General features: G+C 36.3%; 1 protein-coding gene across 1 annotated transcript; it reads right to left on the reverse strand.

Moving 5' to 3' along the window:
- Window positions 1-3,324: 3,324 nt before the first annotated feature.
- Window positions 3,325-11,941, reverse strand: ARL9 (ADP ribosylation factor like GTPase 9). The gene is made up of 4 exons (XM_015813843.1): window positions 11,705-11,941; window positions 8,119-8,287; window positions 7,190-7,365; window positions 3,325-3,813 (listed from the first exon to the last, which is right to left on the reverse strand). The coding sequence occupies exons 1-4, from the start codon at window positions 11,882-11,884 to the stop codon at window positions 3,634-3,636; spliced, it is 705 nt and encodes a 234-aa protein (XP_015669329.1). The 5' UTR covers window positions 11,885-11,941; the 3' UTR covers window positions 3,325-3,633.
- Window positions 11,942-13,712: the final 1,771 nt, after the last annotated feature.

Raw genomic sequence — 13,712 nt, forward strand, 5'->3', positions numbered from 1 at the left:
GGATGATCTAGTTTTTACATTGACTCAGCCAATTGAATCATTGGAATTTTTGCTTCAAGAGCTGTATCACTACGGAAAAGTGGCTGGATTTAAGATTAATGTGAACAAGACTAAAATTCTTACTAAGAATATGATTGCTAGAGATAAAGATCAACTTATGCAAATGTCAGGATTTGAAGTGGTTAATAAAGTTAAATATCTGGGAATTTTTTTGTCATCCTCCAATGAGAAATTGTATCAGAACAACTATGAAAGATTGTGGAAAATGGTACAAAAAGACTTATTATCGTGGAAAAAATTACAGCTTTCCCTGCTGGGTCGTATAGCGGCCATTAAGATGAATATTTTGCCTAGGTTTCTTTTTCTATTTCAGATGATACCTATTTTAAAAAATGAACTTAACTTGAAAGAATGGCAAAGAGACTTGAATCGTTTCATTTGGGAAGGCAAAAAGGCGAGAGTCAAATTTAAGATTATTCAAGATAGTAGAGAACGTGGAGGACTTAAAGTACCAAACTTGACACTTTATTATGATTCTTGTTCATTAACGTGGGTGACAGACTGGATTAATTTGTCCAACAAACGGATTTTGAATATTGAAGGATGGGACTTGTATTTTGGGTGGCATGCTTATCTTTTTATGCAGAAAAAAATTGATAAAGCTTTTAAAAATCATATAATAAGGACTGCACTGCTAAGAGTTTGGCAAAAATATTTTTTTAAGTTTGATATTAAGCTACCACTCTGGGTGATACCATCACATATTTTTCAAGCCATAACTAGAGGAGTGGTGATGGAGGGACTTACATACAAAGATTTGTTATACCAGAGTGGTGGTGGTAACTGGTGCTTAAAATCAATAGAAGTTTTGAAGCAAAATAATCCAAACTTTTCTTGGCTTTTGTATCGACAAATTCAAGATAGATGGCGAATTGATAAAAAGACTACTTTTGCTATGGAAGACGGGAACTTTTTGAAGCAAGTAAGAGATGGTGTTAAAGAACATATTAAAAGGATATATAACGTATTACTAGAATTGGACACAGAAATTGAATTAGTTAAAGATTGTATGATTAAATGGGCTCAAAATATAGGAGAAACAATACCTAAGGACACTTGGGAGTTAATCTGGGTGAGAAATGTGAAGTTCACACAAGCTCAAAACCTACGTGAGAATTTTTATAAAATGTTTTATAGATGGCACCTGGATCCCTCAACTATGTCACGTATTTATGTGAATTTTGAATCCAAGTGTTGGAGGTGTGGACATCCAGATGCAACTTTTTTTCATATGTGGTGGACTTGTAAGGTTATTAAGGCTTTTTGGATACAATTGTGGTGGAACTTACAGCAAATTTTTAAGAAAAGGATTATTTTTCTCCCACAGTTGTTTCTTTTAGGTATTGTCCAAGATCTAGATGCAAAAGAAATAAATTTGATGCTTTACTGCTTATCTGCTGCTCGTTTGTTGATAGCCCAAAGCTGGAAGAGTCCAATTCTGCCTACAATGGAAGACTGGAGATTGAAAGTGTCGAACCTTGCTGAAATGGCAAAGATTTCGGTTTATCTGAAGAATCATTCGAATGAACAATTTTTATCAATATGGAGAAGATGGATTGTTTATATTCAAAAGAAGTATAGATTGGTAGAATATAATTTAGGTTATTAGCTATTTTGCTTATTTTTTTTATTATTATTTTTTTTATAGATTAAGATATCTTGTGGAGTTAGAGATACTAATATTTGTTTACTTATATATGAATAGTATCCTGGGATTAGATTTGGGAAGTCCGAGGGGGGGGTTGGGGGGATTTTACTAGTATTATTGTTTACTTGTATGATTGTTTGTTTTATGATGAAAATAATAAAAAAAATTTGGGAAAAAAAAAATTAAAATGGACATGTGCTGCTGTTACTGCCTCACTTCATTTGATGGTATTTTAACAGTGTATTGTTTTTCAACATAAGCTGGCACATAATTTTGATTTTGCAGACTCCTGAAAGGATCACACTGAGAAACACTGTACTAGCCTCTTATTGGCTGATATCTATCAGATGAGGGACAAAGCAGATGGGGGCAAGATTGAGGGGCAGTTGTCCTCATTCTGTAGACTCAAAAAAAGGGAGTCTACTAATGATAAGTGATTACTTTCAAGATGGAAGCTAATACTAAAATTTAAACAGTAAAGGACTGGATCTTCAGAAGTCGGCATGTACTCTACGAAAGAATTCACTCTGGAGCCCCAAAAGGTGAGTTTACCCTGTTACCCAGAATGGATCTACTGAAGACCTTCAAGGCAAATTTTACCAATTGAAGCAAACTCCACTCTACCCATTCTCCTATCAATTCTCACTCATTCTCCATATTAATGCTCTTATGTTTAGATTTCCAATGAATCAACCCAATTAGACAGAAGCCTGGGATGTTAAAATGCTGGAGCAGAGCCTCATTATTGGCTCCTATGCTACCATTACAATCTACTATTAATACTGGCCTTGGCGATTTGGTCATTTGATTGAAAAGCCAGTTTTGAAGAAGGTCTCAATGCTTGATTTGAGAGATACGACTTTGAGGGATTAAACAGTAAATAAACATTAGTGAGGAAATTGGTAGAACCAAATGCTAACTGAACACACATTAAAGCTGGTGAAATGTGAGTATGCAGTTTAGTGGAGATTAAGATGCTTATATCTCATAGACTTTCTCTAAGATGTTTTCTGTCCCTAACATTTAGACCATCACTTCTATAATCAAGTCCCTCATCATTGCTGCCAATTATCCTCTTCTTTTTTCTTCAACATTTCCCAGCATTATAGACTTCTCAATGGTCCATCTTATGTTTAAAATATAATTTGAACTTGGTCATTTGTGCCTCAAGTGAGAGCTGTAGATTTTTTCTGTAATCCATTAGTTTGTTTTCTTGTCTAATCATGATATTTTCAGAGGTCTCCTCGAACATCAAAGCTCCAAAGTATCAATACTATATCCTATTCTTTTAAATTCCAGGATGGAATTCTGCAATACTGTTAATGAACAAAACTGAGATAATACTAAGAAAACTGTGGAGTAGTTCTGCATAACTATTCTTTCTTGGAGTGTCCCGAGGAAAGATCAGGAATAGGTATACTTCTATATATGTTTTCCATTAAATTTTTCCCCAAGTAAGAAAATAATTTATAGCCCATACAGATATTTGAACATGAAATCTCTAGTCCCTAAAATACTCATATGGTATAATCTTTTCTCTATGCCCTGAATATAAGAGAAAATCAGTATTTAGCTGGGCTAACAACTTTGGCCTCCTCTGAAGTGCTACTTTTTTTAAAAAAAGGAAAGCTGGCACAGAAATATGCATTTAAATTGAAGGAGTGATTAAACATGGAACAACCTTCTAGAAAAAGAAATAGGTTTCAGAAAAATACATATTATATGTAGAAATGTTGGACTCTCAGGAGCGTACTGGCCTTCTTTTTTCTAAAGCACTTCTAAACAAAAAAAAATCATTTCTTTCCATTTCAAAACCGTTTTCATAGCAATTCTATATCTAGGGTTTGGTGCCACCAAGATCTGAAGAGACGCTATTCATAGTTGCTACTGCATGTCCTATTGTGACGTTCCATTCCACCTCATTATCACAGAGTTTCTGACATCAGCTGTGCAATCAGTTCCCGGGTATCTTTCAAGCCGGAAGAGATCTCTAAGCCTTCCTTTGCCACATGTGTACCAATCAGAAATATCTTCCTTTCGTCTCCAATTTCAGATAAAGCCAAAGCGTCATGAATGTCTGTGATACAATGTGCGCCTTCAAGATCCTGTCCGACAAAAGAAAGAAACGTATTTTATCTATTCAGTTTGGCTTTTTCAAAGCAGGGTTGCAATAATCTCTCTCACAGATCTGTCAAAACACCTAGTAATACTGTGAAGAAACAATATTCCTAGGGGCAAAGAATTGTTTTATTATACAAGCTTTTCATGGGATGGGTCCTTCACACTATATATAAGTAAACTAAATTAAAATATAGGCATTCAAGAAAGACCAAATTTACTGATGACATTTGGGCTACTCATGCTGTCATGTCCCAGCAGCAGAATTCCTCTGTTGTTCATGCACTGGGGGAGATCTGTAGGACTGTGGTAGATGCATAAGAAATCTAACAAACCTGAAGGAAGGCTGCTCCAAATCTTAGCTATTCTATCTGTTTCCTATTTAGATACAGATGCAATATGGAAACAGTTGTCTTCTTCCATTATTTCTTTTCAATCTACTTGCTGCTTTGCAATTTCTTGAGAGTGTCTCATCCAAGTTTTAACCAGATCTGACTCTGTTTAACTTTCCCATATAATGTTCTTTACATGGAATCTTTTCAGAATGGAATCTTCCCCGTTGCTTTTTTTCCCCCACTGAACTTGTAAAAGACAGTACATACTGAAATATTTCTCAGGGTGATATTCAAATTTATTAGGTTTATTCCTGAATGAATAAAAAGCAGGAAGACTATGGTAGCACCTTTTCTCTCTCAGCCCTACAAAGGAAGTAATAGCAAACTAGTTCTAAAAGATTTGCAAAAAAACCCCTGCAAGGATTAATTCAGGCAGTAACCAGCAATTAACAGTGATTGAAAGTGTGTGTCCATACACATACACAAGATTAAAAACCCATTGTGTTTGTTAATATTCTCTGAGATATGGATATGAATTCAACAATCTCTTGCTGGATGATGCTAGAGAAATTTGATAGCTGTAAGATAGCAATTTTAAATTCTGTAATTGAATATCCTAACGGATTAAAATGCTGTAATATTACTTTGTCCTCTGTTGAACAGTATCAGATTGTTTCAATTACTATTCTATCTGTTCTATCTCTGAAGTCTGGAGCAAGTGATCCCATCTTCCCATCTTGTGCTTAATGCAATCCCTTTCTTTGTGCACAATGGAACTTTGGGACAACTTAGCTTACACCTGCATCTTAACTAGTCCTGTACAGATTTTTGTTGTCAGAAAAGATAAAAGCAATTAGCAAGCCTTGTGGTAAAGAAAGGTTATCTGCCTGGATCTTTTCAGTTTAGGTTCTAAGTTCACAGTTCTTACTTGTAAGACAAAAGGCAAAAAGGCAGTCCTTTTTTGCTGCACCCCCCCCCCCAATCCGGAGGCTGAGAAACTAAATCCCAAATGAGATTCAAGCAAAATTCTTATACATTAATCTTCTAAAGATGGCATAAGACTTTTGGCACGTGATAGGTGGCTTGCTTGAAGATTCATTATTTTTGTTATTGGTTTGATAACATGACTTACTGATTATTATTGTTATTTATGTATTTTTAATCGATTGTCAGCCGCCTTGAGTCCACAAGGAGAAGGGCGGGATATAAATTTAATTTAATAATAATAATAATAATAATAATAATAATAATAATAATAATAATTAGCAACTATCTTAAAAGAGAGAATAAGTAGATCACACCAAAATAATAGAGATTATGAGGAGATAGATGGATCCCCTTCCTATCTGCAGCAATAATACAACAGAGTGACAGTAAGTAATTTCTGCTCAGCATTTGTACTGGGAGACCTCACAAATTTCTATGCTGCCCTTTACCACTACAGGAAGCTACTGAGATGATAATTTTGATATTTATCTATCATTTTTTTCTGTTATCAGTTTTTAAATAACATCAAACCCTTCCTTCTCTTGGGCATCTGAATTAGAAGATCTATTGGTATTTGAGAGTTGCTGTTATTGACCATAGGTAGTCTCTGACTTATGACCATATTTTGGACCTCTAACTGGAACTTCTCTTGCTCAGTGAGGCAGTCCTTAGGTGAACCACACCTGATTTTACAACCTTTTTTGCCACGGTCATTGAGTGAATCACTGAGTTCATGAAGTGAAGCAGATCTCATTTCCCCCATTGACTTTACTTATCAGAAGCCATCTGGGAAAAGTTACAAATGGTGATCACATGACCCTGGGAGGCTGCAACAATCGTAAATCTTTGCCGCTTGCCAAGGGCCCTAATTCTGATCATGTAACCATAGGGATGTTGTGACAGTCATAAGTGCGAACGTAACTCAGCATGGTCATAACTCTGAATAGTCGCTAGATAAATGATTATAAGTTGAGGACAACAAAAGCAGAATCTAAGTTAAATTAGAAGATAAACTGCATAATAAAAAAATACATTTTACAGGATTTTAGAATGTGTTTGTTTACTCCGCCAGGAGACAACTAGGATACTTTTAAAATGAAAGCTGGAACGTTTTGAAGAAGAAACATTACCTAATATGCTACTGTTAGCTGGCTTTGGCAAATATCTTAGTAAATGTAGTCACCTCGTGACATCTGTCTCAACAATTGCTTCTTTAGCTCTGAGATATAGTCCAATGATTTTTCAGATTTAAATAATCCCGACTACAGTAATTATACCAGAGAATAACAGTCAGTATTTAGGTTTTATAGATAGAAATCGCACATGCTTTGCCATGTGTAAGTACAGGAAGTTTGTAAAATATGGGTCAGGAAGCTTGTCAGGGATTTGAAGCCACTGTACTGTACTGTATTATACTATACTATTACTATACTCCTATATGGAGAGCCAGTTTGGTGTAGTGCATAAAGGCACCAGGCTAGGAAATGGGAGACCATGAGTTTTAGTCCAGCCTTAGGCATAAAGCTAGCTGGGTCAGCTTGGGCCACTCACTCTTCTCAGTTGTAGGAAAGCTGTAAAGGGCAAACCATTTTCAAAAAATATTTGCAAGAAAACTACAGAGACTAGACCAGGTAGTCACCAGTAATCAAGACGGAGTTGAAGTCACAAAACAAACAATGCTACCATACACTACTCATGTACATCATGATATAGAGGAGTATAGTAGCTAGGCTGCTGACTTTGATTGAGAACAGCTGGGCTCATATTTTGCTAGAAATAAAAACAGGTCTTTGTCTTAACCAAACCATTATTTTTACTTACAAAAATGCAGCATAAATAATAATGTGATGCCATTAATAAGACAAATGGATTACAATCAATGACCACAACTGCATGTCACAGGTGAAACTTGATTCTTTTTTTTCCTGCACTGAACCATTATAGAAATCATTGAATGACACTCTTATTATAGTATTAAGGTTTCACACACACTCACCAGAAAGCTACCATTTCTGCTATGGGTTCTACAGCTTATATTTACCTGCTTATTGGCTAGAATCATTACTGGCAATGTAGAGTTATTATGGACCAGCTGATGAAGCAGTGTTTTTGCAACTGGGAAGCGTTCATGATCTGCTGAGTCTACAACATAGATCAGCAGCAGGATTCTCGGCATATACATCTTCCAATACTCTCTTAAAGACTCACTGCCCCCAACTGTAAATCAATAATATAGGAACACAATCAGCAGTTATCAATTAAAACTCCCATCCACATACCAAAACTTTCAACAGGAAGCAGCTGCATTTCAAATTCATTTCCCGGAAATGCTGAAGCACATGATAGAAAAATCTTCCCAACAGTTATCATCCATAATTCAAAATATAGCAGAAAAATACTAAGGTTAAAGCGCACACATTCAATTGGAATTAAGTTATATAGAATAAAAAATGATTCTATTTAATAAGCAATGGATGGGATGGATCTTATGATACAGCAGCTTTTAAATTGAATGTTTGTGTGTGTGGTTGTGTGTGTATAAAAATAAAATCTTGTTTGACTCAAATCATATTCTTTTAAATTTTTTCTCTCGTTCCATAGTTTAACCCTTTAAAAGTGAAACCTAAGTGTAGGAACCAAGACCCAACTATAATCTGCTGAGTTTTATAATTCCTTTCTTTCTTTAGAATGTCTTTATTTTAATAATTATATAAAGGTAACATAATTATTATAATACACTTTAAAGTATTCCTAGTATTTTGGCTCAATGAAGAAAACAGGTAAATGTTATTAGATATAAGTATTGGCTTACATAAAGTAGTTATATTTATTGGAAACAAAACTTTAACACACCAGTATTTTATCAGGGAAATGGAGGGGGAGATTTCTACAGCAGTGTTTCATTGGGAAGACATAAAATAGATGATTTTATTTTTTAAAAAATGCTTCTTATAAGATAGATATGCTTACTTTCTAGGAATTCCATCTTTGTTTCTTCTGTGTTGATACACACTGCATTGAAACCTTTGGTGGGAACTGTGTTGCGCTTTACTTGGTTAGTTGCTAGTGAATAGAGAACACTGGTTTTTCCAGCCCCATCTAAGCCTAGAACCAAGATTTGCTTGTTGGATGGTTTATCCTACAGAATAAAAGACCAAACAATGATCAGAAAAGACAGATGTGATAAAAGTAAAACCTGTGTGATTAATTTTAATATTTAGTAGACATTTGAACAAATAAAATAATGGAGTTATGAGGGAAGCCAACGTAGTCAACTTTACTTACTAGTTACTAATCATACATATTATACTGACTAGACATAAATTGGTTAAAATTCCATGTCAGCATAGTTACATTATTCAATGTAAATACTATACCTATCAAATGTTTTAATTACGTAGATTTATTTTGGCTAATTCAGCATAAAATTGTTACAAGTGACAAAAGGTGTTTAGAAATTGAAATAGCTATTTTTCCAAATGTTGTTATAGCAATTGTTGAATGATAATTCACTGTTTCTGATCTTAATTGGAGTAGCTAGGTGGGTTGACTGATACTTAAGAATTCTCAGCAGACAAGTAAAAGCAGAAAAGTTCACCTAGAAATCTAGACATTAGAAAACTATAGAAAGGGACTATTATTACAGACAAGCCTATAAACAGCTATCCAAAATATGCATATTATTCTGAAAATGTTACTGATATTATCATTTACAGCTGGGATAGGTATCTGGTGATCTTCTAGTCTAATGGTCACTAAACCCTGGCAGCCAATATAGCCAAGGATGCTCTGAGTAATAGCTCTACAAATCCAGTCTTCTAGGAGTTGGGCTGCCTTAACAAATCAAATGTATAATAATAAAAAAAATCCAGCGGGTCAAATGTTTCCTGTCCTAAAAAATCATAATGGTTACCAAATCCACCAGCAATTACATATCAATACAGGCACCTCACAGGGTTGTCGTAATTGTTGTTGTGGGGAAAACAGGAAAGGAAAATATTAGATATGTTTGCTACCTTGAGTTATTTATAAGAATAATAAAGATGGGAAATAAATAAAAAACAAGTCATTCAGAACTGAACTAATTCCAGTTCAATTGTAGTAATTCTTGCAGATGTTTGGGATCATTTTTTGCTATTATATGCTTAAAAAAACACCAATTACCAGCTTTTAAATTGTCCTTTTAGTCTTATTTTTCTATTTTTGACAGGATAACTATGTACTTTTTCCATCCAAACAGTAGGTCAATTAAGATTCCTTAAAAGTTAACAATTGTTTTATTAGTTTTATCCTGCCTTTATTTACATATGCACATATGTGAAATAAGATCAGATAAAACTGCATAAAATTGTTTAGAAAGATTAGCAATTCGAAAGCATGCAAATACGAATAGATACAATAAATAGGTACCACATCAGTGGGAAAGTAACAGTGCCCCATGACATCATGCTGGCCACATGACTGCAGAAATGTCTTTGGACAGTGTTGGTTCAATGGCCTTGAAGCGGAGATGAGCACCGCCCCAATAGTCAGTAACAACTAGTGGAATAAAATCCACAGGGACTCTTTTACCTTTTATTATAACAATAAGGGACTTAAATCTCATTAGTCTGTCTGCTAGAACAATACAATTTTACTCACAATACAATTTTACTTACAATTTGTTGAGTTAAGAGACTCAACAAAAAAAAGTCACTCTGACTTTAAATGGACAAAAATTCTAGGGTTGTTAAAAAAAATACCTTAAAGAGTACTGAGATCTTGTTCATATGATGTTTTTAATCACACAATATGTGTGATAATGATAATATAGCTGCTAAGCTTAATCTTCTGGAGTTTCATTTCATTGGAACAGATCTTAAGAACTTGAATATTCTTAAGAACATTAATCACCAAGTGAAGAAAAGGATATGGGTACACAACAGCAATGAAAGAAACAATTCCAAATGGCTCACTACTGAGTTGGTCTGGCATTCAAATTGCTAATATACCAAGATAAAACAAAGGAGGGCTAACCCTCTGGAAGGTTTCTATTCTTATCTCTTTCCACTCTGCATTAATAGGATTCTACCTGACTGGTTTTATCTAAGCCTTTCATGATCTCAAAGAGATAAATAAATCTGCAATGGTTAAGATCTATGCCTGCTTTCAGATAATTAAAAAGTACCAGGAGGTTAGAAAATCTGGAGTTAGACTCTTGGCCACTTTTCACCCTCAACGTTGTTCCAAAAGCTAAGTTTGTGTAAACCTCTTAGAGTAGAAAAGCTACTAGTCGATGTATAACTTCTTAATAGCTCCTTATTCAAAAAAAATTCTTCAAATGCAATCAGGTTGTAATCAAGCTGGCAAACAAAAGAGCATCATGTGCTATGACCATGCTTGGTGGAACATTGAGAGGGAAGAATTATTTTTGTTTCCAATGCCTCAGGCAAAACCCAAACAATTTCCAAACAGATAAGGATCCAGCAGTAATAGAAAGATATACTGTAGCTAAATGTCTATAGAGATTCTCAGTCATCCAGGTAATAGTTGTCCCAAAGGTGCTTTTTCAAGAGGCAATTGGACTTTGTTTTTCGTTGAAGATGATTTGCTTCTCATCCAAGCACTCATCAGAGCTGAAGAAGCTTCTTGGATGAGAAGCGAAACGTCTTCAAAGAAAAATAAGAAAGTCCAGTTGCCTCTTGAAAAAGCACCCCTTTGGGACAATAGAAATATTCCCATTGGGAAACCAGAGTTGAGGTGTAACTTCTTACCATAGTTTTCAACACCTGTTCTTCTAATGCTGGACATAACTAGCAGACACCCTGAACACCAATTCTTCTGTTAGGGTAGTGCTATATTGGCACATTTAAACTAACTCCCCAATTAATTTTAATTAATTAAAATTCTACATTAATTTAAATAAATTTAATCTAATTTAACCTAGTTCCCCAAGTAAATCTATCTTAAAATCCTTACAAATTATACCTTACAAAATTATGCTTTACAAAAACGTCTAGAGGTTATTTCCTTCGAGTGACGGTTAGAATCAAAATCAACTGCCAGATTCCAAGTGTGGGATAAAGCACGATTTGTTTCCATTATTCTTCTTTTATAAACTCCCATCAACAGTGTGGTCTGATTCCACCCGTGCTTACTCAGGAGCAAAATGTTTTGACTTGCAGGATGCTGACTCCCCCAACTTTCAACCCAGCACCTAATTTTTTAATCCCAACAGCCATCTTCTTTAAAAACAAACAAGGAAAAAAAAACACTTTTACAACGCTTTCCAGAAAGTAGACGTTGAACTGGTTTTGTTCCCGCGGCTTTCCTCTTTCCAACCAGAACAGTATAGTGAGATTATGAACATTTTCCAGAAATACCGTTCTCGGAACCATTCTTCCTTCACTCAATTTAATGAGAAAAAGGAAGAAGTAGCAAACGCTTTACAATTTTTTTTTTAAATTATAAGTAATTAAGAGTTTTATCCGTTCGATTTCTACGGACAAGAACCGTGCCTAAATGCACGGGAACTCTAAATAGGAGCTTTGGAAGTTAATTCCCACGCGTTCCCTACCTGTCCCGCCGGCGGGCCTGTGCCTCTTCCTTGCACACCGAGCCGGAGCCGAGCCTGCTGATCTTCGGGTCCCGGAGGCTCTTGAGAGGATAAGTAATTGCGCCAAAGAGCGTAGGCGACCCCACCGGTGACGGCAACCGCGGTACCCACGAACGCGAACTGCCGCAGGCTTCCCGCCATGACCCGAGAGAAGAGAGCTCGGGCGGGACGGGACGCAACAAGATCGGGAACGTTACTTCACTCCCCTCCGATCCGGAGGCGGAGCCCGATGGCGAGTCCCCCTTTCTCGTTGGAGCTCCGCCCCGCTGCGTCCGCAACAGCCTCTGCCGGAAGGAAGTTTCGTGCTGTTCCTTTCAAGCACACGAGTCTTATCTTTGTGCCAACGCGCGTGTAGGAATTGGAGTCTAAAGCACTATTCTCGCTGCGCGTTTGCGAAGCAGTTCTTCCCGCTGAATCAAGCGGGATGGATAAGTGATAAAATCTCTCTGATGCTCTGGGCAGCCAAAGGATTGCTTTACTAAGAGCATAGAATAACAGAGTTGGAAGGGACCTTGGAGGTCTTCTAGGGGTCGGCAACCTTGGCTCTTTTATGACTTGTGGACTTCAATACCCAGAATTCCTGAACCAGCCATGCTGACTCAGGAATTCTGGGAGTTGAAGTCCACAAGTCATAAAAGAGCCAAGGTTGCCTACCTGTTCTAGTCCAATCCCCTGCTCGAGCAGGTGACCCTACTCCAGTGTTTCTCAACCTTGACAATTTTAAGGCATGTGGACTATAACTCCCAGAATTCCACAGCCAGCAATGCTGGCTGTGGAATTCTGGAAGTTGAAGTCCACATGCCTTAAAATTGTCAAGGTTGAGAAACACTGCACTATTCCATTTCAGGCAAGTGGCTGTCCAGTTTCTTTTTGAAAGCCTCCAGTGAGAAGCACCCACAACTTATGAAGGCAAGCTATTCCATTGGTTGATTGCTCTCACCGTTAGGAAATTTCTCCTAGAACTAATTCTAGGTTGATTAAGATGTGTGGACTTCACATGCTGGCTGGGGAATTCTGGTAGTTGAAGTCCACACATCTTAACATGGCTAAGGTTGACAAATACCGGTATTGGTCTAGGAATCAAAATGGGTCAATACAAATCTCCGTACTCCACTTTCACTGTACATAATCCTTAAGATACATGGATTTTCAGCCTGCATGTAGCTGTTTTGAAAGAGGTATGTATGTAGCTATTCCACACCTGCTTTTCTGCTATTCATTACATTTAGAATCGGCATCAAATATGGAAGACAGGGAACAAGTGCAGCCTTCTTCTATAGGGCCACCTTTGTAGTGGGGGAGCAGAAAATACATGTGTGCCAGCCAGCTTTATTATCATTTCCATTCCCCCAGTATGGCCTAAACTTACTTTCTGCAAGAAATGCCGCAAAAGTAGGATCAGGAAAACACATAAGAAAACATAATAGCATAATAAAAGTACAGGAACTGCATTCTGCACAGTAATATGCACTTTCCTTTTTTTCTTTTAATTAGGCAAGGAATGGCTTTACGATTTGATCGAAGTGTTACAACCTCAGTGTGAATACAGCTCATAGACCTAAGCTCTTTCTGAACACATTCAGAGGGTATATTTTCTACCCACCAAGAAACAGCCATTACCAATTAGACATAAAAAAAAGTTTAAGTACTGCAAGATTCACCTTTTTAGTTACGATATAGCAATTGCGAAGTGCATTGTAGTTAAAAACCTCTGTCCCTTCTGCTCCCCCCCCCTTATATATATTTTTTGTTGGAACTTGCCAAGAACTGGCCATTATTGTTATAAACTGTTGTTATTGTTATAAACATTATTGTTATAAACATAATTCAATTACTTTTTTAATAGTCCATAAAAGGAAAATTAAGGAATACAGAAACTGATAAAATGCAAAAGCATAACACAGCATCTGAAATGTTACTGCAGTATAATGCTGGATATCATTCTAGCTAAAACCTACTGTATATTTTC

The sequence above is a fragment of the Protobothrops mucrosquamatus genome, unplaced genomic scaffold (genome assembly GCF_001527695.2).
Source record: "Protobothrops mucrosquamatus isolate PMUCROS unplaced genomic scaffold, P.Mucros_1.0 scaffold199, whole genome shotgun sequence".
NCBI classification, from domain to species: domain Eukaryota; kingdom Metazoa; phylum Chordata; class Lepidosauria; order Squamata; family Viperidae; genus Protobothrops; species Protobothrops mucrosquamatus.

Bases quoted from the DNA above. Each gene is read 5' to 3' on its own strand.
- ARL9 (XM_015813843.1), bottom strand. From the start codon at position 11,884: ATGGCGGGAAGCCTGCGGCAGTTCGCGTTCGTGGGTACCGCGGTTGCC. The intron at 8,288-11,704 runs GTAGGGAACGCG...TTTATTCTGTAG, and splicing joins CAGGCCCGCCGGCGGGACAG to GATAAACCATCCAACAAGCA. The intron at 3,814-7,189 runs GTAAATATAAGC...TTTGTCGGACAG, and splicing joins TGATTCTAGCCAATAAGCAG to GATCTTGAAGGCGCACATTG.